General features: G+C 48.6%; 4 protein-coding genes and 1 long non-coding RNA gene across 11 annotated transcripts in view; 2 read left to right on the forward strand and 3 right to left on the reverse strand.

The window, feature by feature from the left end:
- Positions 1-4,641, forward strand: part of sh3gl3a (SH3-domain GRB2-like 3a) — a 26,909-nt gene extending 22,268 nt beyond the window's left edge. The window contains exons 9-11 of one of the 4 annotated variants that reach the window (XM_085274543.1): positions 90-122; positions 532-597; positions 1,342-4,641. In XM_085274543.1, coding sequence (XP_085130669.1) covers positions 90-122; positions 532-597; positions 1,342-1,544 — 302 coding nt within the window. In that variant the 3' untranslated portion in view covers positions 1,545-4,641. The remainder of the gene's footprint in view (positions 1-89; positions 123-531; positions 598-1,341) is intronic. The other 3 variants (XM_085274716.1, XM_085274633.1, XM_085274799.1) reach the window with 3 other exon arrangements.
- Positions 4,630-6,483, reverse strand: gjd6 (gap junction protein delta 6). The gene is made up of 2 exons (XM_085279566.1): positions 6,343-6,483; positions 4,630-6,243 (listed from the first exon to the last, which is right to left on the reverse strand). Exons 1-2 carry the CDS (start codon positions 6,481-6,483, stop codon positions 5,137-5,139), a joined length of 1,248 nt encoding a protein of 415 aa, XP_085135692.1. The 3' UTR covers positions 4,630-5,136.
- Positions 6,484-10,584: 4,101 nt separating this feature from the next.
- Positions 10,585-16,706, forward strand: marchf3 (membrane associated ring-CH-type finger 3). 2 transcript variants are annotated; one of them, XM_085275326.1, is made up of 5 exons: positions 10,585-10,805; positions 11,782-11,977; positions 13,144-13,339; positions 14,286-14,492; positions 15,742-16,706. In XM_085275326.1, exons 2-5 carry the CDS (start codon positions 11,793-11,795, stop codon positions 15,895-15,897), a joined length of 744 nt encoding a protein of 247 aa, XP_085131452.1. In that variant the 5' UTR covers positions 10,585-10,805; positions 11,782-11,792; the 3' UTR covers positions 15,898-16,706. The 2 variants fall into 2 exon arrangements, with proteins under 2 accessions (XP_085131452.1, XP_085131368.1); XM_085275242.1 differs by having other exon boundaries at positions 10,586-10,805; positions 11,779-11,977.
- On the reverse strand, positions 12,435-13,208 carry LOC146582676 (uncharacterized). The gene is made up of 2 exons (XR_014892541.1): positions 12,827-13,208; positions 12,435-12,721 (listed from the first exon to the last, which is right to left on the reverse strand). It is a non-coding gene; the product is annotated as an uncharacterized LOC146582676 (long non-coding RNA).
- A 56-nt stretch (positions 16,707-16,762) lies between the features above and the next one.
- On the reverse strand, positions 16,763-24,885 carry lmnl3 (lamin L3). 3 transcript variants are annotated; one of them, XM_085274933.1, is made up of 12 exons: positions 24,349-24,885; positions 23,271-23,427; positions 22,521-22,646; positions 22,267-22,437; positions 22,073-22,198; positions 21,720-21,940; positions 21,424-21,643; positions 20,413-20,520; positions 20,194-20,310; positions 19,908-20,018; positions 19,757-19,817; positions 16,763-17,038 (listed from the first exon to the last, which is right to left on the reverse strand). In XM_085274933.1, exons 1-11 carry the CDS (start codon positions 24,756-24,758, stop codon positions 19,782-19,784), a joined length of 1,803 nt encoding a protein of 600 aa, XP_085131059.1. In that variant the 5' UTR covers positions 24,759-24,885; the 3' UTR covers positions 16,763-17,038; positions 19,757-19,781. The 3 variants fall into 3 exon arrangements, with proteins under 3 accessions (XP_085131059.1, XP_085131145.1, XP_085131232.1); XM_085275019.1 differs by lacking the exon at positions 19,757-19,817; XM_085275106.1 differs by lacking the exons at positions 19,757-19,817; positions 19,908-20,018.
- Positions 24,886-25,298: the final 413 nt, after the last annotated feature.

Raw genomic sequence — 25,298 nt, forward strand, 5'->3', positions numbered from 1 at the left:
GTACGCCGTCCGTCTGTGCGTCCGTCTGTGTGTCTCAGTTTGTTTCCATCGTTGCGTTGAGTCCCACTGTTCTTCTTCTGCTGTTATAGATACGCAGATCAGCCACACACTGAACGGGAAAAGTAGGTATTCCTTTATGCACACACACATCATGTTCATCGTGTGGGAATGTTTCCATTTTTACAAACTGACAGTGAACGTCTCACCTGTTTCTGGGCGTCCTGACCGCTGCTCTGCTGCACACAGATGGAAACTGTGACGTTCACAGGAAGTTTATCTCTCCATTTATGTTTAATTTAAAAACCTGAGCTCAGCTGCACGTTGTCACCTTAAACTCTGACACAGTGACGAGCTCCAAACGACTAACAGATGAAGCGAGGAGTAGACGTGAAGCTTTTCCTGCAGCTGTTGTTGGAACGCTGCTGCCCTCTGCTGGTGGCAGTCTGACACCACAGCGGTGCTCTGATCCTCTCATTGTTTTTGTTGTTTTGTGCTCATCGCCATCTCCATCTGTCTCCACATGTCATCCAGCTGATCACATATCATCTGTGCAGCTGTCATGGCCCGACACCCCCGCTACCAACGGCAACGCTCACCGTGAGTAACGCACGCCGACGCCGTCACACATCTGCCCGCATCTGTAGCGGCAGCCCCGGGATTTTGTTTTTGATATCCAGCAAAACGACAGTAAATTTTCAGCTGATCAAACATGAGATGTGGGTGAATTTTGTTATTTTTCTCCTCGTGATCTTCGTCTGTCGGTGTTGTCACGGAGCAAACGTCACCCACTGGATGTCTTCTTACCGTCTTTGTCTGGATGAGTAACCTGCTCTTTAACCCTGTTTCAGACAAAGCTGGGATATAAATTTTTAAAATATGAAACTGTTTGCAAATAATGAATTTTAAATCTTATTTTAAAGACAAAATTCCAAAAATGGCAGATCAGAGGCTGAAACTGAGAGATTTGATTGTTTCTGTTCATCCATTTAGCTCTCGACCCATGCTGGGGGGGTCTGTGTGCTGCTGGGGGGGTCTGTGAACAAGACCCCTCCAGCAGAGGACACACACGAGTCCACAAACCCAGCAACCTCGCTCAGACCAGGTGTACAGGGCCTGGAGCCGGGCTGAGGGAGGGGCTGCCGGGTACTAGGAAGGAAGGAATTAGGAAGAGTGAATAAAGGAGGGAATGAAATAGGAAGAATAGAGGAAGGAGGGAAGGAATCAGGAAGAAGGAAAGAGACTCGCGGTAAATCAGAGCGTTGTGCTTTCATTTCGCCGCTGCGTCACGAGCCCCGTCCGTCCATCAGAGGTTTTTAAATAAAGTTTTTGTTTTGTCTGCAGAGCCGGAGGTTTTGGATCAGCCCTGCTGTCGCTCCCTCTACGACTTTGAGCCAGAGAACGAGGGCGAGCTGGGCTTCAAAGAAGGCGACATCATCATCCTCACCAACCAGATCGACGAGAACTGGTACGAGGGCATGATCAACGGCGAGTCCGGCTTCTTCCCCATCAACTACGTGGAGGTCATCGTCCCCCTGCCTCAGTGAAGAGCGCCACCGCCGGGCCTCCGCAGACTCTCCTCGGCCCGACTCGGGCGTGAGCGTGCGGCGGATTCTGTTTCGGACCACAGACGTGGCTGTTTCGTCCCGGCCGACTTCAGATTAAACGTCTCCTTTACTTTTGTCGTCTGTTGATATTTAAGAACCTGAACGGAAACCCGAGCCTTTAACGGGGCCTCAACCTGTCGCTCCGCCCACCGTCCAGCACCGCCGCCTCTGCCGGGTATCCCGACGCCGCCGTCCGACCACTACGAACATTTCCTCACTTTATGGTCACGCTAGTTCTGCTAAAAGTCACCTTTCAATGTTTCCTGGTTGTGTCAAAAATGATGTGTTGCAAATCAGAATCAGACAGGAAGTGAGCCGCTCCACATTCCCACAATCCAAGGATGGAGGTGCTTTTATTTTGAAATGGAGCTCGGCCAGGTTCTGGTTTTAATGTGAGAGACGTGAGCGGGTGGAGTTTGGTCTGTGTGACTTTGTTTGAGGCCCAAATCTCATCCACTTCATCCTGACTTCACTTTGTTTCTTTGCTTTTGTAGTTTCGGCGTCGTTTCTGTCCTTGGTTACAGCTTTACGCTGAGACTGGGACGTGGACAGCAGGAGACGTTTTAATGGTTTCAGAAACACGAGCAGTCAGGCGATCAGTCGTGTTTCCCTTTTGGAGCCACGGCACATAGAAAAATCACACGGCACCAAAACCATAGTGACCATTTATCCCCGCTGTCCCCACTGCACCGCCTGCTCGCCTCACTCTGCGTTCTGTGATGGGGTTTGGTGGCGGTCACGTGCCGGTCACGTGCCACGCTCTCAGATCTCAGCGGTTAGCACAGGCGTGACCCTAACGGACAGAAACGGTGACCCAAGCTCCAAAAACCCAAACTTCACCTTCTGTAAGTCAGAGTATTTCAAATGTGAAGCTGAATGTTTGGCCTGTGTTGGTTTTCTCCACTGGATTTGATCTTTCTGTTATTCTGCTGCCCTCTCGGCTCCGACGGCCGGTCTGTGTTTAAACCCGTCTTCACGCGTGCACGCCGTCGCTCTGAATGTGTCTCTCTGTGTTTACATGCTCTGACGGTTCGTTCTCAGGATCGGGGACGCCGCCTCGTCCGACAGCCTGAAGCTGATGTTTGAGCTGTCGTCTGCACTGAAGCTTTTTAGCCTTCCACGTCGCACCTTCCTCCTCCTCTTCAGCACTTTGAGTTTTTCATACAATCACAGGCAGATAACCACAGATCTTTGTCCTGTTCTGTGAGACTGAAGCAAGTGTCTGTTTCTCATCTTCAACCTGAAGACGTCTGTGAAACTCGTCCAGCTCCTAGTTTTAGTGGATGAGTCTGAGGCTTTTAACCAGCTGCCGTCTGTTTAGTCACCAAATAAGAAGGAAACCAACAAACGCCGTCCTCTCTTTGGCTTTTTATTTAGTTTCACACTTATTTGATCATATTTTTGTAAGAAAGCTCCTGTTTTTATTTCCCATCACTGTAGATCAGCCCCGGCTCCGTGTGCGCCGCTTTAAAGGACGCGTGTGATGATGATGATGGTGTCTGTGAGACAGCTTGATGGACTAGCAGCCTGTCAGAGACCCAGAGTTGGACACGTGACTTAGCCCGAGAACAGCAACGTTTCAAAACTTCGCATCATTAAAGTCCAACGACACGTGATTGACGTACTGAGAGAGAAACAAAAAAGACTTTTTTAAACGACCACTCGGTGACGTTTATGGAAACATCGCGTTGGTGCTTCAGGGTCAGAAGTGTTCGTCAGCAGCGTGCGAGCTGTGCAGACGTCACACGACTCTGTTAATTGCGGCCTTATTTGTCGAGACGAGTCAGAGCATCAGAACATGAACTGAAGCTTACCTGTGAGTAGGCTGGAGTTCAAATTAAAGTTTACCTTCAGGTCGGACGATTACGCGTGATTTATTACGTCTCGGTTTACGGCGCCAGACGCTCTGATCAGAGGTCAACAGTCACAGCAGAGCAGGTTTATTTCCACATCGAGTGATCTGGCTGTGGTCTGATGATCGCGTCGCTTCTGTTAGTTCATCTTTTTCAGTCTGTTTCTGCCTGAGGTCAAATCAGCAGGTGGCTGAACGTGAGGAAACTGTATGAGCTGTGATTTTAGGCTTTTAATTTGAAAGTTAAACAGGAACTGAGCCCAGTAAAACCGTGCTTACTCTTTACTCCAGCGGAGAGGAGGGTTTGACCACCTCAGAGTTCTTCCACCTGTTTTTGGTGTTATTGTAGTTTTTTACTGCGGTCCAATCGCAGACGCTCGGCTGCGTCTTTGATCCAAACCTGATTCGGCTCCGTCGTGTTTGGATCAGCTCGACCAGCTGTGCTGGACTCTTACTGTTAGCTTAGATGTATGAGGATTTTTTTATTTGCAGTTAATTATGAGTTTGGGGGAGCGGGGAGCTCTTACCTACACAGAGGACGTCCTCCACAAACAAGAGAGGAGTTGTGAAATGAGCGGACCCCCCCAGCTTTATTTTTCACCACAAGCACTCTTTCCAGCTTCTTGTCGCCCGGACCTCTCTACACGGCTTCCTCCACTACACACTTCTCCCCACGCCTCCATCACTACAAAGGGGGGAGGGTCATTAGCGCCATCATATTTCACCTGTCCCCTCTCACGTCCTGGCACCGCCCCTCCACTGCAGCAGGCCAGAGACCACACCCCTGCCACAGAGACCACACCCCTGCCACAGAGACCACACCCCTGCCACAGAGACCACACCCCTGCCACGGGAGGTTTTTTTAAATGCATTTATCATAAAAACACCCAGATGTTTGGTTTTGTTTACAGGCTGCAGACCCACGATGGGCCTTCCTCACACTCCCACAGTGAGAATAACTGACTCTTTGATACACTAAAACAAACCGCTCTCTCCACCCCGCGCCTCCGTTTGCCTTTGCAGTCTCAGTGTTCAGTCTGCAAACCTCTTCCCTGCACAGGAAACGTCACAGTTCTGTGTTTTAGTTTTTCAGTAGCATAATTTATGTAAAAGGTGTTTTATAGATGTTGTAAATGAATATATTCCAAAAATATATTGCGTAAATAAATGAGGAGTAAATATCGAGGCAGCGTTCACGTGTTTTCTTTCTTTGTTCAGTCTGTTCTGTTTATACACAAAATTATGTCAACATCAGGTTCAAACTTTACATCCAGATATGACTCAATCAGAATATTTGTAAGAAACAACCCTTATTTTTCTTGGTATTCAGAGTCGGACCTGTTCACTTAGGATTAGTGTGTCTGCCCTGACGTTTAGCAGCTTAATGCATTTTATTTATTTTCTGTAGTTCATATTTATTTTTATCCATTTGTGTCTTTTGTGCAGGACTTTGGTCAGCATGACATATTTGATAAATGTGCACAGACTTCTAATCTAAACTGATAATTACAGGACAGTCTGAGCAGTGATGTACTACAACTTTAAAATGCAGCTTCACTGGTCCCGTCCCTCATCACAGCGTAAGATGAGTCTCTGCTCCACACATGAGGAGGTGATCCAGGTGGTTTTTTTGGTGAGCTCCATGGGTCGGCATAAATAAAGACAGCGGTGTCATGGAGACTAAATCCAGACCTCGGCACTCCTGTGTTTGGACCCACTGATCTCCCTCTTGCTCTTCAAAGGCTGCCTCTCTCCTTTATGGGAGTCCTCTCTCCTTAGGGGCTCCGGTCTTTTCTCTCGGACCTCCTCCGGCTCCCTCATCCTGCCACAGTCCACCGCACAGGTCCAGTCCGGCTGGTGACCCACCACCAGGTTCAGGGTGGGCAGCGAGGTGGTGCTGGTCACGTCCCTGAAGCCTAAAGAGGATGTGAAGGAGGGGCTGTCTGGAGGGAAGGTCTCGTATGCTCCCCAGGACCCGTGCTCCTGCAGCCGCACTGCCCGGCGGATCTTCTTCCAGCCCAGGTGGTTGAGCTCGAGCAGGTTGAGCAGGATGCAGAAAACCCCGACACAAAACATGAAGAGCAGGAAGATGGTCTTCTCCGTGGGCCTGGAGACGTAGCAGTCCACCGGCTGGCTGCAGGGAGACGAGGTGCACAGGAAGTGGACGGGCACCTGGAAGCCAAACAGCTTCCACTGAGCCAGGACGAAGCCCACCTCCAGGACAGCCCGTAGGCACACGTGGAAGATGTAACATTTGGACAAAACCCCTCTGGAGCCCACATGAGCCTCTGTGCCCCCCTCCCTGAAGGTGCAGGCTCGGGCCTGGCTCAAGGTTTTGGGGTCCAGCCTCTGGAGGTCCTTGGCGGCGATGCCCTCCAGCACATTCGCCAGGCTGTGCCCCAGGTGCTTATGGGACTGGATGGAGCAGCTGTCTGAGTCGCAGCTCCGATCATAGGCCTCTCGCCCGCCGTCCCGGCCTCCCTGCCCCGGCGCGTCGGCCGCCCCCTGCCCCAACCTTTGGGTGGCGTTGTGCTTGGACAGGTTGTGCCACGTGTAGATGATGAAGCAGAGCGATGGCGTGGACACACTGATGATGTGGAACACCCAGAAGCGAGGCTGGGAGATGGGCGCGAAGGCGTCGTAGCAGACGGTGGAACAGCCCGGCTGCAGCGTGTTGCACACAAACATCTCCTGCTCGTCGGCGTACACGTCCTCGGTGGCCACGGCGACGATCAGGAGCCGGAAGCTGCCTGGAGTGGAGCAGTCTGCTCCAGAGCGGTCCACCTCCTGAGAGCTCCCCAACCCAGACTCGATGTGGGCCGCGCGGTTTGTTTATGACAGAGCAGCCAGGACGCTAAAATCAAGAAGCTCCGTCCTTCTCTGAACCTGCAGCTGCTCTGAGCCTGAGCGCTCGCCGCCGCTGCCTTCCAGAGAGAGAGAGAGAGTCGCCCATCTTTGGGAGATAAGGATGTCCACTTGACACGAGTCACTTGGCGCGCTCGGTCCTCTCTTGTCCTCAGGATCCATTTAAAACCCGAGATACATCAGCCTTCCTCTGCTGGAGGAGCTGCTGATAGTGCGCTGATAGAGCATTCTTCACAGATTAGGCCTCTAAAAGCTGGCGGGCTCTTCCTTTAATGGAGACGCCCCTTTTTTTGAAAGATGACTAGTGCAGAAGAACACGCGTGTGTCATGCATGACCGTCACACACAGAAAGTCGCAAAGACGTTTGTGTCTGGAAACACGACGAGCAAAAAGTGGTGTACAGACGAGCCTCCGGGCGGCCACAGCTCGGTCTGTGGAGCTTTTGTCTCTCGGCCTGTTTTGACGGCTCCTCTCGAGCCACTCGCCAATCCTCTTATCTGTGTTTTAAAAAAAGCTCCTTGAAAGGTCTGCGAGCATCAAACCGTCACGTCCCCGAGATAAAACGCTCCCCGACCCCCTGTCTGTACTTCAAACGGTCCCAGGAGTCCCTCCTCAGAGCTCCGCACTTTCTATTTCTGACACGAGCGCTCCGAAATGTTGACTCAGCCTCAGCAGAATTCAAATCAAATCCTCGCGAGAACACCTGAACCCCGCCTACACCTGACAGACACACGTTTCTTATTGCATACAGCTCACTCAGCCAAGCTGCTTCTCTGCAGACGTGTGCAGGAGGAACAAAGTAAAAACAAAGGCAGAAGATTTTAAATGGGATTTTTGGCTTCAAAGGTAAAAGTAGCTCCTCCCACAGGTTCTCTGAAGGCCAGGAAAGATGGCCAACGGATTTGTTTTTTCACAAAATGTGCCAATGCGTAGGGTTAGGGTTGTTCCACTTGATTGATCTATATTATCATTGTTTATTAATTTAATTTTATTTAAAGTTATTACAAGTTGGACAGACCACTATACAGAAAGAAAGGGAGAAAGAAAACAGAGGAAGGACAGTGGAAGAAGACACTGAGAAAATCTGATCACCTGTTAAAAGAAGAGAAAACAACCTGAGAACAACACGATACAGAGACAACCACACAGACGTGGGGTCACCCAGCAACCACGGTGCAGAAGCCACAGAGGCCGCAGTGACGAGCCCGCAGGCCCCGCCAGTCGCACCAGAGCGGGCCGAGCCACGGTCCCAGAGGCCTGAGGGAACCCCACCCCACGAAGGAGCCCGACACGGCCGTGGGCGCCAGGCCTGCCAAGCAGCCGCTGGGAGTGAGCCGGGCACGCGCCCGAGTGCCGGGCCCCGAACGCCGACGGCTGAGGGCATCAGCCACCGGCAGGTAGTGTGGTGGGTGGAGCTAGGCCTCCACACCTGGACACAGAGGTACCCACAGGTTCAACTACAGGAGAGGTGTTAAATATCAGGCCCGTGGGCCAGAATAAGCACCACAGTAATTAAGTTACAGATTTCTGTATCTTATACATTTACTTCCTAAGTTCAGGCCCAAAGAGTCCTGCTGACAGATGTCTTTCTGTACAACAGCAGCATCAGCTTCGCTGTATCGTGTAGAGAAAGTGAGACTGTCTCTCATATTCAGATAGCTCAGACATTTGTACACTGACAGAAGGTTTCAGCGGTGCCACATCAGATCACAGCGCTGCGAAATGAGTTTGACGCACACTTAGGTTTCTTCACTTGGTTTTCCCAAACATGGATAAATTCCTAACAGCCGAGATGTGAAGCAATCAGAGCAGCGATGTCACACCTGCTGACTTCACCAAAACATTCATCTAAATCTGGAAAACACCACTGCTGAAGTTTGTGGGGTTTTCACCCATCATAGACAGCTCTCAGATTTAAAAAGGTATCCTCTTCACATAAAATAATATCAACACATGTGCATCTGTCGCTCACGTCTTTTCCTCTTGATTTTAGTGGCCCAGTAGCAGCTCAGTCTTAATGTAAACCTCGCCTATGGCTTCAAATCCAAAGTGTGGATTCATTTGAATTTGGTGAACAACAGGAAATGTGGTTTCTGTGATGCGCAAAAAGAAGAAAACTGTCTCTCGATGAATTTACTCCATTTTCTCTTTCCTGTTTTTAAAGCTAGCAGCCGCTGGGTGGATTTCTTTTATGAAATTAGTTTTGATTTGACTGATTTGTGCAAACACCGCTCAGACTGAAGGCGACCGCAGGGCTTTGAAGGAGGTTCATACAAGAACAAACTGTTATTGTCAAGTACAAATAATCATAAGGGCCACAGATCTTTGTGATTTACACCAATGAGGCTGCGTCACCGTCATCGTGAGACTCAGGTGTGTTGGATTCTTACAAATATAGTATTTTAGTAAAAGCATGATGTGAAGGTTTCCATCTGTGGATTAAAGCAGCATCTGTAACAAGCAGTGACCAGCAGCAGATGGAGTCTTTCACATTCATCGTCCACACGTGAGCTCAGATAAAAGTCCCGCTGGGATCAGAGGGAGAGAGGTGGGAGGACTTTCTTTGCCTGGCCTCTCTTTCTCCTCCTTTCCCTTCAATCCCGCCTGTTATTCATTCCCAGGCTGCTGCTAACAAAGCCCGGAGGAAAAGCACATCACTGGGAATTCCTTCGTGATAATTCCTCTGACAGCAGACGTTAAAACGCACAGGGGGAGAGCCACTTCCTGTCCCGGCTCCCAGTCTGGCTCGGCTCGTGTTGTGTCTGTCTGGGTCTATTTGTGAACCTTGGTGTGCATTGTGTTAAATGGGGCCGGGGGGCCCTCTCTAAACCTGCTCAGGTCGGCAGCGAGGGGCCGCTCTCCAGTCCATCGATCGCTTTCTTTGCCGGGTCCTTTAACAGCCCTCGGGCATTAATCCCGCGTGTACCTCTGTCTGGATCGATAGCAGACAAAAGCACCGCAGGAGGCTGTCTGGACCCGAGTTCTCCATTTACCTGCACGCCCTCATCCTCAGCATGAATGCGGCTGCTCTTCCTCACTTCCTGTCGTATATCTCCGGCTCCAGGACCGGATGCTCTGGTTATGACCGACGTTTCTAATGATGAGCTCGGTAACCCCTGAACTCAAATTCAAATTTTATTTGTCACATACACAGTGATACACAGTACGATATGCAGTGAAATGCTTAGACAACTGCAGGTGACTATGAATAAGATAGGAAATAAAAATGAAAATTAAAAAGGGTCAATTTAACTAGGAAGGAATAAAATAAAATATATAAATTAAAGTTGAAAATAAAATAACTGTACAACAAAATACACAATACACAGTATAGAAATATATAAGAATGTATGTAAACTCTCAGTTTAACTTTTTCTACTCATGGGTCTGAATGATGTCAAGAGAGGATATCAAGCCCCGCCCATCTGCTGCTTGAAACTTCTGTTTCTGAGGGGCCAGCCAATCAGACGAAAGCTGTCTTAAGGCAGGAGGAGCTGTGAACCATTCCTCCAACAGAGACTGAGAATAAACTCTGAGCAGAACTCGTGGCCTTTGACAGTGATGGCGACGGAGGATGGCGCTGCTGACCATTTTATTCGGCAAAACAACAGGACTTGTTGGGTTTTAATGCGTCTGTCCATTGTCCCGACACTGTAGGATTAGGTTAGTGGTACTCACAGGATTAAAAGCATGAAGGCTGAAATCAGTTCAGTCACACGTCACTTTGGGCCACATGCTAGTGTTAGCTTGTAGCTTGTAGCTGTGGCTGTTGGCTCTTCATTAGCCATTAGACAGCACCTGATGCCTCGTTTATACATGACGCACAGCATCCTCAGTATCCTCTCTTAATGGTTTGCTTTGTTAAATAAAGCTTACACTGACTCACTGCACCATCTTGTGGTACAAACTGGTATTAACTGGAAAGAAGGTGCAGCCCAGCCCTACTTCACATTTAGCCGATATCTCTTCAACAACACAAAGTTTTTGACATGAAGTCACAGCTGATGTGTGTGGAAAATGATGAGAAACGAGAAAAATGAGCTCTTAAAAGACATTTTTAAATTTTACAGAGTTTTTTTAAAGTGTAACCTAAACTCTAACTTTAACCTTCTGGATCTGGTGGATGTTTAGTGATTACTGCGTGAATCAGAATGAAGCTGTATCACAGACAAACACCATCCCTCCCCCCGTCTGCACCCTCGGCCTCCACCGGCCTGGAGCTCGCTGGTCTCGCTCCGCTGGCTTCCTGGAAGCCCCCTAACAGGATTAAAGGGGGTACGGCGAGGTGCTGTGACTCAGTCTGATGTGATTTCCATTCGTCTGGCCCGGCCCTTACTTTCCTCTGCGTCTAATCCCTCGGTGTTCTCACCGGCGTCCGTCAGCCTCTCTAATCTGCTGGACGGCTTTAGGAGGAGAAGCCTCGTCACTCGGACTCTGCCTGATGATAAACACGGAGCTGGTCCTAACGTCGGCTCAGGCTGGAGGTAAGGCTGCTGCTTGACTTGTCATTAAAGCTGCTCGTTGTGCGACAGACTTTGCTTTGCTGGTCAGCGTCGTGTTTCATGTGTCTCCGCTCGGGACTGTGGAGAGTGTGAGCTGGACCTCACCTGAGCAATAACAATATTTACAGTGGACTAACTCTGGAGTGGAAGCTCAAAAGTAGAATAAAATAAATACCTCAATAAGTAAAAAGCTAAATTTAAAAAAATACAATAAATGGATATTTTTTTCATAAAGATAAAATGAAGCAGAATAGAATAACTAGAAGGACAGAATTAAAAAAGCTTGAGAGAAATATTTGCTGTTCTTGAAGAAGAAATATTACTATTTTTTTATTACTAATTTATTCTCAGTGTAAATGTGTTCAAGCACTGACAGGTTATTTCATTTCTTGCATGAAAACTTAAACCTTTAAACCTTTAATTCACTGATTTCTGGCCACTTGGGAGCAGCAGAGCAAACAAAATAAAAATCATAAATAAAATATTAAATAACTGTCACCTTTCAGCTCCGTAACTTTGTGTTTGGTGCTGAGTTCTGGCTAAACGGTGAAAACAGCTGCTGGAAAAGACATTACAAACCGGCAGGTCAGCAGAACTTCCTTAATGTTGTGATGCTGACCAATAGGAGCCCAATGCTCCTCCATCTTTGACGGTTTATTTTTTTAAACCTGTCTGTAAATATGAAGGGTTCTGTTACTGGAGTCGGGAGACCAGTTACTGAAATATGATTTATTTATATTCAGAGCTCCAGTCCTAATTCTGATGGATGATGTCATATTTTGCAGCTTCCATTCATAATTAATTTAATTATCAGTTTGTGACGGACAGCAGATCCACTTGTGTGTCCATATTTTTATTTTTATTTATTTATTTTTGTGTCACGATGTATTTTCATTCCATCTGTTTTACATTTGTGTGTGTGTGTGTGTGTGTGTGTGTGTGTGTGTGTGTGTAGCAGACGTGGAGTGAATGGCCCCTCGTACTGCAGATATGACTGTGGAGGATCCGGTGGGCCGGTGGGAGTCCAGTCCTGTGGAGGAGGTCAAGTTCATCCCTGAGCCCGCGCTGGATGAAGAGCTCCACAGCAGCAGCCAGGAAGTGATGTGCTATCACGGAGACACGCCCACTGCGGAGTGTGCATCCATCACAGACAGGTAACCGGAGCAGAAGCACAGAGGCTGAAAGTTCATCACCTCTGTAACGTACGCTATCAACGTTTGAAATCACCCAGAGTGACGAAGCCTTTCCTGGACACATTACAGACCGAACCACCAACCCAGTTTAAATGGGTTTGATGGGAGCATCGCACAGAGACGGGTACCTGCCAATTAGTGCTTAGTCCAATCACAATCCTCGAATTTTACCAGAACTGTTAGTGCAGTGACCTCACAGCAGTCATATTATTGGTCACATGACGTCGTTAAAAGGCTCCAACAGCACAAACACGGTCCAGGTGAAGCTAGCAGACAGCTAGTAGCTACAGCCACCTGTCAGTCAAAGAGGCCACGCCCCTAATAATGCAAACTTTAAGGCTTAAAACCATTTAAACAGGTGAGTGATAGAAACAGCCTCCCCTGTACAGGTGTTATGAAGGAGGATCCACAGACACAGTTTGCGTATCAGGCTGTAAACATGTTTATTTCTGCTGTAAAGTTTTAACATGGAAGTCTATGGGGCCTGACTCACTGCTGCCTCTGCTGGACGTTAGAGGAACTGCAGTTTCTAAACTATAATTTTAGGCCCTTTATGTTGCCGCTTGGATGCACCTTGCAGATATGCTGGTGATGCATTTCACCACTTCCCAAAGGCGCTCCGCTGGACAGATCTGATAACGGTGGACGTCAGGGTGTACGCTTGTGAATCATCCAGCTACTCACAGCCAATAGGAGAGGAGTACACTGTGGACATAAAAGAATGGACATGGTTAACAGCAGTACTCACAGAGGCTGCGTTTCTGAAGGGTTCTTGGTTAGTGATGAGAAGCTATGACCTCGATGACTTACCTCAGAGTCTCCAGTCTTCAGTCAAACAAATGCTTCACCCTGAATCCTGCATGGTGTCGTTTCCACTCAGATCCAGTAACATCACAGTGAGATGACACATATTAAAAAACACCATGAAAGAGGTCATGATATATTTTCATTATACATTTGAAGACAGATGAAAAATATTCTGTTTAATATTTTTCTTTCCTGTGAGTAAATCTACAAGGCAGGATGAATCCTTTCGTTTATGCAAAGTTTTTACCTTCTGAATGTCAAAGTAGAAAACTGCCTTTGCAGACTTCCTGTCCTCTCTGTTCGTGTGTCGCTCTGTGCAGTGAGGAGCAGTTTTGCAGGATCTGCCACGAAGGCCGGGCGTCAGGAGAGCTGCTGTCCCCCTGCGAGTGCTCCGGCAGCCTGGCTTCGGTGCACCGGAGCTGCCTGGAACAGTGGCTCACCGCCTCCGACAGCGGCCACTGCGAGCTCTGCCATCACCAGTTTGTGCTGGAGCGTGTGCCAAAGCCTCTGACTGAGGTAGGCCCATCACCACACTGATGCTCAGCGGCCCAGACTTGTGACCGAGACAGCCACACTTCTCTAATGTCTCAAACCTGGATTAATGAAACCAAGTGGCTTCGTGAGCTGAACATGAGAATATATTTGTCATCTTTTGTAGTGTCCTCTCCTCGTGTCACGCTCAGCCTGCAGAGAAAGATCTTTGTGAGATGAGACAGATGAATGAGGCTGATTGAAGTTAAATAAGAAGGATTCGCCGGCTTCTGCTGCAGAGCAGACAGAGCAAAGAGTGAAGGCTGGCTCTTTTTCCTCAATGGTGGCATGTCAGACTCAGTGGGAGGAGTTTGTTGGCTTCACGTTGGAGAACCTGTTGCCGTCAGCTCGCTGTCCATAAAGCCACTTAGCCTGAGAGGCAGATTAGCCGGTGCTTCTTTGCTGCAGAGGACAGGAGAGTGGCCTCGGTGCTCTCTGTAGGTGCATTCTTGGCTGGTAATCTGCTGATTAAGCACCGTGTGCTGTGCCAGGCTAAGCTACACACTGAACACAGGCCTGCTCAGGCGATGCTGCACGCACGCAGGGGAGGAAAGGTGCAGCACTTCCTGTTAGCGATGTACGAATCGAATCCACACAGCAAACACACACACGTTTATTCTGCTTCGATGCAGCTCCAAGTAAAAGCTGAACTGGGTTTGCAGCTACAAAGTCTCCTGTATTATCACACAGTGAACAAATAAAACATAAGTTTAATGTATTCGTTTGATGTCACCAGTTTCACTTAGTAAATGCAGGATCACTAAACGGTTCCTGGAGGAGTTTTCCTGTCTTACGTTGGTCTTAACTCCGTGTCCTGCTGATATAAGGGACGCAGTAACAGTCGGAACATGAAAACATATCACCGACATTTTACTATTTCATGGAAAACATGAGGCTAATCCTCTTCCTGCCTCCTCTTTCCCTCCATCAGTGGTGGTGCTCTCCAGCCATGCAGCAGCAGAGGAGGACGCTGTGCAGCGATGCGGCCTGCTTCCTGTTCATCACGCCGCTCGCGTCTCTGTCGGGCTGGCTGTGCATTCAAGGAGCCATGGAGCTCTACTACACCAATGGGATGGAGGCCCTGGGACTCCTGGTGCTCACTCTGGCTCTCATCATCATCTATGTGTTCTGGACTGTGGTGAGTTTAGAGTCTGTGCTGTTCATCCAGAACATGAACTTATTTTACTAACTGGAATGTAGAAGATTAATGTGGAAGACTTCAGTCCTGCACGGGGACACTTGCAGTTACTAAGTAGCAACTTCTAAAACTAAAAAGTGACGCAAATACTCAACGTCTGCTCATGGCTCCAAACGTGAGTCGTCCCCATGGACTCCTACAGCAGAAATACTCATGAGAGCAAAGGTTAAAGAAGGCCCAGCCAGCTGCTTTTCAAGCCTTTTGTTTCTCAGGGCCCCTAAACATTAGGAACAGCTGTCTCAAAGGGTTCAAGAGTACGGATATGGATTCAGAAATGTAAGAATCCACAGAACTACAGTTTACAATAATGCAAATATATAAATTCTAAAATATATTTGAAATCACTATTTAAATGAAAATCTTGGAGACGGCAGATTCAGGTGGTACTGAACTCCACTCAGGCTGCATGGGTGGGGAGAAATCTGCTCTCTCTTTCTAGTCCCTGTCAGGACTCTTGCTGCAGCATTTTGGATCAGCTGAAGGCTTTTCAGGGAGTTTTTAGGACTTCCTGATAATAATGAATTACAGTCGTCCAGCCTGGAAGTAATAAATGCATGAACTAGTTTTTCAGCGTCACTCTGAGACAGGATATTTCTAACTTTAGAGATGTTGCACAAATGGAAGAAAGCAGTCTGACATATTTGTTTAATATGTGCGTTGAAGGACATGTCCTGGTCCAAAATGACTCCAAGGTTCCTCACAGCGTTACTGGAGGCCAAGGTAATGCCATCCAGAGTAAGAATCTGCTTAGATACCATATTTCTAAGCTTTTCAGGGCCGAGTACAATAACCTCAGTTTGATCTGAATTAAGAAGCAGAAAGTTAGCGGCCATCCAGGTCTTTAAGAGGCTAATTGAGCCTAATAACATTAAATGCTGTTCAGGCTGTCAGCTGTTTGGCATCTACATGGATGCTAAAATCACCCACAATGATTATTTTGTTTGAGCTGAGGACTAAATCAGACAAACTGAGTCAGGCGGACGATCGATAACAAAGAAAACTGGTGTTTGAGTTTTACCGGCTGCATGGACCAAAGCTCTGTCTGGGTCTTTGGTTGATTAACAACCTGGAGTGAAAGTGTTTGTTTTAATGTCAGTGTTTCACGCTTTGGTGCAGTTGTGGAAAGCATAGTGCGCTTTGTGATTTTGTTTCATGTTTAAATTGTCTCTGCTGGTTTGGTGTTTGCCAGGTTTCTGTGCGCTACCATGTGCATCTCTTCAAAACCTGGAAGAAGACTGACCAGAGAGTTCGACTGTGGGTTCCTGTGTCAGCGCAAACACCTAACCAGCAGGTGGCGCCCATACACTTCCTCAGCAAAGCCATCAACAAGGAAACGATGGTGTAGGTGGAAGTCTGCACAGCTCAAAGGACGGAGCCCACGACCCCATGAACTTTTAAACCACAAAAGACTCAATGACTCCTTTTATTTTCCTCTGTACTTTTATTATCCTGTGTTTTGGTGTTGGTGGTAATGGCATGGGGGCGCACTGGAGCAGATCCAAACTGCTTTGTAGTCAAACACCCCCCAAAGAACTACAGAGGCTAGCCTTGGTATAGCGTCCACATCTTCATTGTTAAACAGGTGGTAGTAAACACTGAAGGATGTAAATTCAGTCACACAGATTCCCAACTTAGATCTAATGACCACCAGGGGGCGATACCTGTGGCTCGTGGTCAGTTTATGGACTCAGGTACTCATTTCAGGTCACATATAATAAAACAATAAGTTCATTTTGTAAATGTTTGTCATTCTGAGAGGATTACGCTCATTGATTACGATGACATCAAATCCTCAGCTGGAGGCTGCAAAACATCCTCCGCCTGTTACGTCTGTGCTCGATAACTATTGGTCTGTGAAAGCGGCCTGCTTTAGTCCAGATGTGCTGAATGGATGCATCCCGACTGAAACGCAGGTGATTCCACAGAGCAGCAGCTGGACCAGCAGCGCAGCTTTCAGAGTTACTGAGAAAAGAGAAAACAACTACAGTTTCCGTGTCTCGGTGCGCCATCATCCAGGTAAATCCCCAAAGGTGGATTCTGTTCATCTGGACGTCTCCAGTGGGAGAAGTGTTTCGTTCCCATGACAACCACGCCAGTCTACCCACCCAACCTGCAGCTTTTACCCAGAAGCTGAGCTATGAAAATAACCCAGCACTTTAGGGTGCGGTTCCCCTGCAGCATCTCTGCATGCTGCTGGAAATAAGCACAAGTTGTATTTGTTTAGAAACTTTTAGCTTTATTTATTACACTTCAACAAAAATTAAAATCAAAGCTCCTGTCGTGAAGCGAGAGCGACGAAACGTGAGGGACACTGTTGCTGTAAGGCAGGTGAGATCATCTCACCGTCCTACTGTAAATAAAACTACTGGAGCCAGAAAGCAGCAGTCTGAGGCCCGAGCTGCTCCAGGGTTTTTCAGACCGCCGTCGAGGTCGGTGGCAGAGAGCAGGCGTCACATCACAGCACAAGTGGTCTCCTTCGAGAAATCCTGAGGGGGACAGAGCAGCAGCGTTATCGTCATAATAAAGGTCTGGTTAGTAGAAAGCTCGCAGGAAGCAGAGGGCGGGGTGGAAACCTCTGGATGTCCAGATTAATGAGCATTACAGGCTGAACCTTCAAAGCCAAACAAACCTGAGGGCGTGATGTGCAGGGCGGGGCTAATCCTGCTCACTGTACCACAGCAGGAGGCCGCGTGCGCTACTGGACACGTTTGTGTTTGGAGTTTCATTTTCGCCGGACGGTCAGCGCTCGCATCTTAAATTCCCCCACAGCTGAGAAACTGATGCTGGTCATTTATATTTATCCCCTCGTGACGCGGTTGGTCTCTCACCGATCTTTTTAATAATCGTCGCCTTTCCATTTTAGGTGAAACCTGCCCGCCTGCTGTTTAAAACGTGATTGTCATAAAGCTGAGCGCTCGTGGAGGAAAACTCGTTTAAATGTTCCTCTCGTTTACTTAAAAGATCTTTTAGTTTCTTTTAAATGATGTAATTACAGATGCGAGGGCCTGGTCCAAAGAGCAGAGGTAATCTAAGGTGTTATTTGACACCATATTATTACTCCTGCTCCACCTGCTGAACCACATCCTCACCGTCACTTCCTGCTCCAGCTCAGTCTGGTATTTTACAAAGTTTTTCACCCGATCTGGTAAAATTAGTGCGCTCCCGTTCACTCGACAGTTTACCTGCATCTTTATTCAAAGATGTCTTCCAGTCGATTGGTCCCTGTGTGCTCGCCATAATCAGCACTGCGTCTGGTAAAGTCCTGCTTAAAAAAAAAGCCAAGTTCGACTCTTCTCTTCTTAGCAGTTACAGACGGATCTCAAAGTTGGTGTTTATCACTAAGAAAAGCTCGAGGCCAAGCAGCTCTCAGCAGTTTCAGACAAACAGCGTTCGTGTCATGTTTCAGTCGGACTTTCGTAGAGCTCATTCTACTGAAACAGCTCGTCGCAGAGTCTGCAGTGACATTTTCATGCATCATTTTGCACGAAAAAGGTTTTATTCTGCTAGTGTTGGACCTCACGTTGGTATTTGATACGGTTGACCGCCACATGCTGCTCGATAGGCTGAAATATTGGGTCGGCGTATCTGGATCTGCCTTGGACGGTCTGAACGATGCTCATCTGCGGTGTTTGCAAGTGCAGGTCATCCTGCACTTCTCTCAGCCATCGTGTGCCACAGGGTTCTGTACTGGGCCCCTTATGGTTTCTAATAGATCTACTTCCTGTATTGAGCTACTTTAAGAACATTTGCCATCACTGCTATGCAGATGATATTCAGTTGCACATTTCTGTTAAGCCCCGAGAGGTTTCTAAGCTGCACATCCTGAATTAGTGCTTAAACCCCATCAAAGGTTGGATGGCTGACAACTTCCTCCGACTCCAGTCTTTCCTTCATGAAGGAAAGACTGGAGTCCTTGTAGGTGCTCCTGACAGATTTGCTCCCCTTTCAACATTTGTCAAATCGTCTCAGGAACCTCGGGGTAACCTTTGACCCGCTCTCACTTTGGATCTTCATGTTAAATCTCTGGCTCGGTCCTGCTTTTATCACTTAAACGTTGCCAAATTAAGTCCTATTGTATCTCACACTGAACTGGAGACGGTCATTCATTTCATCACATTTGATTGCTGTAATTCATTGTTTACATGTTTAAGCAAAAACTCCCTGAAACGTCTGCAGTTTGTTCAAAACGCTGCAGAAATGCTTCTTCTCACGTGTTGCTGACACAGCTGCATTGGCTCCCCGTTGAGTCCAGTTCAAGATTCTGACTGTAGAGGACTTCATGGACAAGCACCTGCTGACATTACTGAATATCTTCAGCCCCGTGTCCCCCGGAGGTCATGTGATCAGGCCCTACTTTTTATACAGCGTACGAGGCTGAGAGCGACGGGAGACAGCTCGTGCCACGGCAGCAGAACAGTGATTAGTTAATCGGGGTGCGACAGGTGGGTGCTGGGGTGGAGCAGCAGCAGCACAGACTTCTCAGATGCAAAGTTTTCAGATGACGATGCGTTTGTGCTTGGAGCGGGTCGCTTCTCTTTCTGTTCGCTTTTACAGAGCATCCAGAAAGTTCTCACGGCCTTTTTCCAAGATGGAATACATTCACTCTTAATCTCATGGGTTTAAATTTTTTTTAATACATTTGCTTTTATCACTTCGCCATAATGGGGTGCTGCGTGTAGAATTGAGGTGAAAAATGAATTTAATCCATTAATAATGATGCAACACGACAGAATGTGGAATAACTGGAGCGGTGCAGTGAAGCAGTGATGCTTTCTGGAGGTACTGCAGGTCCTCGTGGACGTGCAGACTGTAGCTCTACTCTGAGTCCTCAGCATCTCTAAGGATGCGCCCAGACATCCTTCAGACGATGCTCCACTCTCTTCCACAGAGACCAGGACAGCATCCACATCTCTGCAGTCACTGCACACAGCTGTGTCAGTCTTTCCCTGCCTGGAGTGGGCGCTCCACCCTGTCTCTGCAGAGCACCATGGCCTCAGATTTGAAGGCGTTAATTCTCTCCTGTAACAAACTGACGGCCTCCAGCTTGCTCAAACTACACTTTGAGTTTACTTGACGAGTGAGCTGCGTTTTCATCAGCAGAGTAACTGGGCTGCGTGATGGATGAGTGAAACAAGCCATGCATCTGGTTATGGGAGCAGGCGAGGCGAGCGGAAGAGCTGAAGCTACTTTACCCCCCCACCTACCGTCCAGGCCGAGCGTGGACCGCACTCACGACACCGAACAACACTTCTTTTTTCGCTTTGGCTGCAGCGCAGGTGGGAAAACAAAAGCAGACATGAGGTCTGAGGTCCTGCACTTGGTCCTTTTCTGCTTGAACATTCCCCCTGAGGTTACCTGTCTCTGGAAGCGCTGCATTTCACTCCCCGTGACAAACTCCTCATCAAACTCCAGCCCAGTGTCGTCTTCACCCCCACCCAGCATGCACAGCCTGCGCTCGGCCACTTCCTGTTTAAATCAAATCGCAGTAATACAAACATATCCTGTACAGCTGTGGAAGGTGCCACACTTCAAAATCATCACCTAAAAGTTTCAGAGTTAAATAAAGTGTTCATGTTACAAAGCATTACTTTCAGCTTTATTGTACAGGTGCATTCTGGGAGGTGTGGTTTATTTCCTCTACCTCGTGGTTGGAGTTCAGGAGGATCACCCTGATATCAGTGATGACCCCCCAGCTCTTGTGGCCCTGCAGAACCAGGTCACTGGGCTCCACCTCCACCTCAGCGCCTGCTGCCCAGATCTGACAGGTAAACGCAGACGAACACGCACACACACTTTCATTGTGTTTACAGTGATTACCAGTGGCGGTCAATAAGTCTTCCTACAATGTTAAAGGACTCACAGTGAGTGTCTGCCCACCAGCCAGGACGCAGGAGGCGGGAATGTGAAAGGTGATGTCTCCAGCGCCGGGGTAAACCCGCCGGACCACCCACCCACCCAGAGACTGCTCCTGGAAACAAATGAGAAACAAATTAAAGAGTCATCATCTCGACCCTAAAATGGGTTTTCTCAAACTGCAGAGCACGCCATCGTGACCCTGTAGAGATTTAATTTAAAAAAAATAAAAAAAATAAAATCGTTTGCACATATTTTACATGAAGGCTGCTCCAACACCAGCTAGCTTAATGTCCTGAGATCATTATATATTATTAAATGTAATTACAGATGAATTACTGCAGTGCTGAACGGGTCGGGGTGGGATGTGGAGCTGGGTCAGTGAGTGATGGAGCGCATGAAGAACCCGGGCGGGTTGCTGGCTCTGTGCAATATTGACATTATTGTAGTTCATGTAACAGTTTTTCCTCCCAGTAATGGAAAGTTACACAAAATCGTTAACAGCAGTGTGCAGGAGGTCATCGGAAGCAGACCGCTCCACTGAGAACGCCACGCCACACTGACCCAAGCTGGTCGTGCATCCCTACACAATTAAACCCACAGGCATGAAAACATGCAGCCAAGGCAGAAGCAGCAAAACCTGCAGTTCCTCCAACATCCAGCAGAGGGAGCAGCGACTCCATCACAGGTGTTAAACATGTTTACAGCCTGATACACAAGCTGCTACATTCCCCCTGTGCTAACATCTGTATGGGGAGAATATTTTATTTCTAAATAGCAATATTACAGTTTGCCTTATTAGGGGCGTGGCCTACTTGACTGACAGGCGAACAGTGACAGCTGTAGCTGCAAGCTGTCTGCTAGGCTTCACCTCTGCAGACCCTGAACTGGACCTCTGGGCGTGTTTGTGCTGCTTTTAATGAAATCATGTGACCAATAATGCATGTTCTGCATCCAATACCAAGCTGTCAAACATCCTCCAGCTTGACCCGAGGCTTTACAACCCGTACAGACTTACTTTCTCTGAGTTGTTCTTCAGTCGAACATATTTTCCATCCACGTCAATCTCTTCTACACTCACGGCGCCGCGCTCCATCGAACGACTGGACATTTTGTAGGCGGGCGAGCTCCCCGACTCGCCTTCATATTTCCGTTTCTTCCCTCTGGGCTTTCGGCCGCTGTGCTCGTGCGTTCGAGGTATGGATGTCCGCTGCGAGGGGCTGGGCGACAGCTTAAACCTGACAGGAAACAGAAACAACCATGGGAGCAAAAACACCTGAGACCCAGGACCCCTCCACTCACACGCAGCCATACCTCTGCTCCTCCACCTCCAGCATCTTCCTGTAGGCACTGATCTCCACGTCCAGAGCTACCTTCACATCCATCAGGTGCTCGTAGTCCTCCAGCTGACTGAACATCTGGGTTCTCATGTTGAGCAGCTCCTGCTCCTTCTGACTCAGTTTGTGGTGCCAGACTTCCCGCTCCTTGTCCAGAGTCCTCTCCAGGTCCTGGAAGCGGTTCTCCAGAGAGATTTTCTGACAGAGAGAGGGGGGAACATTAAGACGAAGAGCGTTTCCCTCCACATCAGAGGCTTTTTCTCATTTTGGTGCAGAAACTGCAGGAAACTTGGAAGCTGCACTGACGAGCACAGACCTCCCCCAACTCACTTCTTTTCTGCACTGCTGCAGCTGCGAGCTGAGGGTCTCCACTCGGACCTTCGTGGCGTCCAGCTCGTCTTTTGTGGCCGAAGCCACGCCGTTCTTCTCCAGCGCATCCTGCTGGGCGTTGTGTAGCTGTCGGGCACAAAGCAGCGTGAAACACATTTTTTAATATCGGAAAATAATCCGTGAGCAGCTCTAACCTTTGAGCCGAAAACCCGGTCGATCTCTTCTTTGTACTGCTGAAGCTGCGACTCGCTGTCCTGCCGCAGCTGCTGCATCGCCTCAGCCAGTTTGCCTTCGAACTCCCTCCTCCGCCCTGAATCCACCTCCACCAGGCGGCTTTCGTGTCTGCTTCGGATCTCCAGGATCTCCTATTTCAAAAACAAAGAGGTGAAACGGTGACGTGAAGATGCGCCAACCTGAAAATGTAGAAACTGGCAGCAGCCCGAGTTACCTGCTCACTGATGTTCTTGTGCAGTTCGAGCTCCTCTTTCAGCGTTTGCACCTGGTTCTCCGTTTCGACTCGCCGCAGCATCTCAGAGCTCAGCTGGTTCTTGGTTTCTGCCAGCAGAGCCTCCAGCTGGTGACACAAATAAGACGAACGTCAGAGCTGAGGGACTGACTGCACCTAACGTTGGACGATTAGGATTTTCAAATATCCGATTAGTGACAAACCATGAAGTTTGGGACCAATTTCCTAATTTTCACAGACACCGGTTGCAGGAATGCACTTTAACGCCACTGAATTTATTCAGAAGTTCAGCCGTCTTCACATCACTTCAGCCCCCGATGAGCTCAGAGCTGTGCGACCACCACAAACGGCAGCGCGGACAGACAGCCGAAGCCTGCCGGATTTCACTTCTTACCTGCGTACATCGCCATGGTAACTCGTGCTGTGAAGCCAGCCTGCTGCGGGGCAGGTGACGCTCAATCAGCCCAGTTACAGATTCAAGAGTAAGTGAAATTATAAGAGCGCTGAAACAGATGAAGCCTGATTGGTGGGCTGAAGCTAACGTGCAACCATTCATGTTTCCGATTCTACTTTTCAAGCTAAGCCAGGATTTCCTCACATCCTGTCAGACCCAACGGCGCAGGCTCGTTTTCATGTCCCTCGCCGCAGGTGAGACACGACGTCTCCGACGAGGATAACTGGTTGGGGCGTTCCACGCACGCTGCACAGTTTAACGGCGGCTGCCCTTCTTACTTGTTCGAGCTGGCTCTGCAGGTCGGCGAGGTCGCCGTTGAGTCTGCGGTTCTCCGACTGCAGTTTGGTGAACTCGGCGTCCTTCAAGCTCAGAGTCTCCTCAGCTCTCCTCAACTGGGCCAGCGCGTTGCTCAGATCGCCCTCCTTCTTCTGGTGCCTGAAAGAGACGCGAGCACAACGTTATCGGTCGTGTGATACCAGCTGCTGCCCTCCCCCAGCAGAAGTCTGTTAAACACAAAAACAAACCATCACAGGAGTCACTCAGTCAGGCCGGCGCTCACACTTCGGAGTTTCAAATGCACAGACTCAGATCCACAGACACTCACAGTCCACGTTTACCACGTTGCCTGACTTCATATCACCAGGATGTTTAATGAAACTGAGCCGCACCTGCTCATCTGCTGTCTGCGTACTTTAGAGCCTTTACAGCTGTAACATGTAAAAGTGGCTTTAACTGGACTCCAAGCACTCGAGTCACACCAGGGCTGCTTATCTGCTGCCCTGTGGAGGTCTGCAGGGCGAACACTGCTGCACACACTGACCTGTGTCTCCATCGGCTTCCAGTTCACCTCAGTGTCAATTTCAAGATCCTGCTTCTTATATTCAAAGCGCTTCATAACCTCGCTCCTCCAGATTCATCTTCTCCACACGTGCTCTGTTCTTCTCCAGCTTTCCACCTGCTCGCATGTCTACCCTGGGACTCTTTGGGATGCACTTCCACCAGATCTCCGGACTACAAACTCCCTCTGTACTTCCATCTGTTCAGAACTGCAGACCCTTCATCACGACTAGCTCTACCTTGTTTAGCTTTCATACTTTTTTTAATATTTACCTTATGTTTTTATTTTGTTGTACTAATGTAAGGTGACCTTGAGGGTCTTTAAAGGCGCATATAAAGAAAATGTATTATTATAACAGACTGAGGAAAGATTTAATCTCCGTGATGAGACAAACGTTTATGAAGGATCAATAATCAGCATCCATCAACTCCTATGAAGTTTTATAAAGCGGGGCGGAAACCATCCTCTAAATCAGAGACTTTCTGACTGCAGTCTGGTGTAACGCTGTGCGCTCCTACCTCGCCTGGAGCGTCCGGTGCTCCTCGCACAGATTCCCGTAGTCGATCTGCAGCTGGGCCCTCTCCTGGGCAAGGCCGTCCAGGGACTTCCTGACGTCGGCCAGCTCCTCCTCGTACAGCCTCCGCACGCTGCTCCTGGCCTCCTCCTTCTCCTCCAGCTTCAGCAGCATGTAGGAGCGCTCACTCTCCAGCTCCTGCACCCGCTGGATGTAGTTGGCGAGGCGGTCGTTGAGGCCCCGGAGCTCGTCCTTCTCCTGCAGCCGGGACAGGCGGGACGGGCTGGTACTGGAGGCGGACAGGCCGGCCGCCGCGCCGCTTCGCCGGCCGGCGGAGCGGCTGGATCGGCCACTGGAGGAGGAGGAGGCCGCCGGGGTGGAGGTGGCCGCGGGGGTACAGATGGGCGAGGCCATGACGGAGGTGCTCGCGGTAACAGCTTCACAGAGCCGGGGACGCTCCTCGGGACGGCTTTAGTAGCACAGCCGGCCTCACCTGCACGCAATCATTCCTGACGAGCTGACAACGGCACGAGCGCGCGACCGAACCGCGCAGGGCACATCCGGCTGACCTTTCAAAATAAAACCAGCAACAAAGTCTTGATTTTTTTTCTCCAACTTTATTTCATCAGAAACTTTAACAACAGGCATAATACACGTAGTGCAAAATTGTAATGCAGTGGAACAGCATGAATAATTAAACAAACAGGATAGAAATACAGATTAAAATGGGAAAAAGCGAGGGACAGTGACTGAATAATTACAAAAACACATTAAAATATTACAAATATTAATGGTTTTTAAAGCTTTTGTTGTGAGAGGAACAAATTGTAGTCACATAGATTATGGATGTGGTGTTTGATTAATGAGCTCAAAAGCATTAGAGTCTTTCTCACCAAAGTCAGTATAACCAAATAACACGTTAGGTTAAAAAAGTACAAATTTAGTTTCTTTCTG

This window comes from Mchenga conophoros, linkage group LG1, assembly GCF_057382185.1.
Source record: "Mchenga conophoros isolate Kocher_MC1m ecotype Shallow Benthic linkage group LG1, M_conophoros_male_GT1.1, whole genome shotgun sequence".
NCBI classification, from domain to species: Eukaryota; Metazoa; Chordata; class Actinopteri; order Cichliformes; family Cichlidae; genus Mchenga; species Mchenga conophoros.

Bases quoted from the DNA above. Each gene is read 5' to 3' on its own strand.
- marchf3 (XM_085275326.1), top strand. From the start codon at position 11,793: ATGGCCCCTCGTACTGCAGATATGACTGTGGAGGATCCGGTGGGCCGG. The intron at 13,340-14,285 runs GTAGGCCCATCA...TCCCTCCATCAG, and splicing joins TGCCAAAGCCTCTGACTGAG to TGGTGGTGCTCTCCAGCCAT. The intron at 14,493-15,741 runs GTGAGTTTAGAG...GGTGTTTGCCAG, and splicing joins TCTATGTGTTCTGGACTGTG to GTTTCTGTGCGCTACCATGT.
- gjd6 (XM_085279566.1), bottom strand. From the start codon at position 6,483: ATGGATCCTGAGGACAAGAGAGGACCGAGCGCGCCAAGTGACTCGTGT. The intron at 6,244-6,342 runs GTTCAGAGAAGG...GGGAGCTCTCAG, and splicing joins CAGGCTCAGAGCAGCTGCAG to GAGGTGGACCGCTCTGGAGC.
- lmnl3 (XM_085275019.1), bottom strand. From the start codon at position 24,758: ATGGCCTCGCCCATCTGTACCCCCGCGGCCACCTCCACCCCGGCGGCC. The intron at 21,941-22,072 runs GTGAGTTGGGGG...TCTCTCTGTCAG, and splicing joins TGCAGCAGTGCAGAAAAGAA to AAAATCTCTCTGGAGAACCG. The intron at 20,521-21,423 runs GTAAGTCTGTAC...ATTTGTTTCCAG, and splicing joins TGAAGAACAACTCAGAGAAA to GAGCAGTCTCTGGGTGGGTG.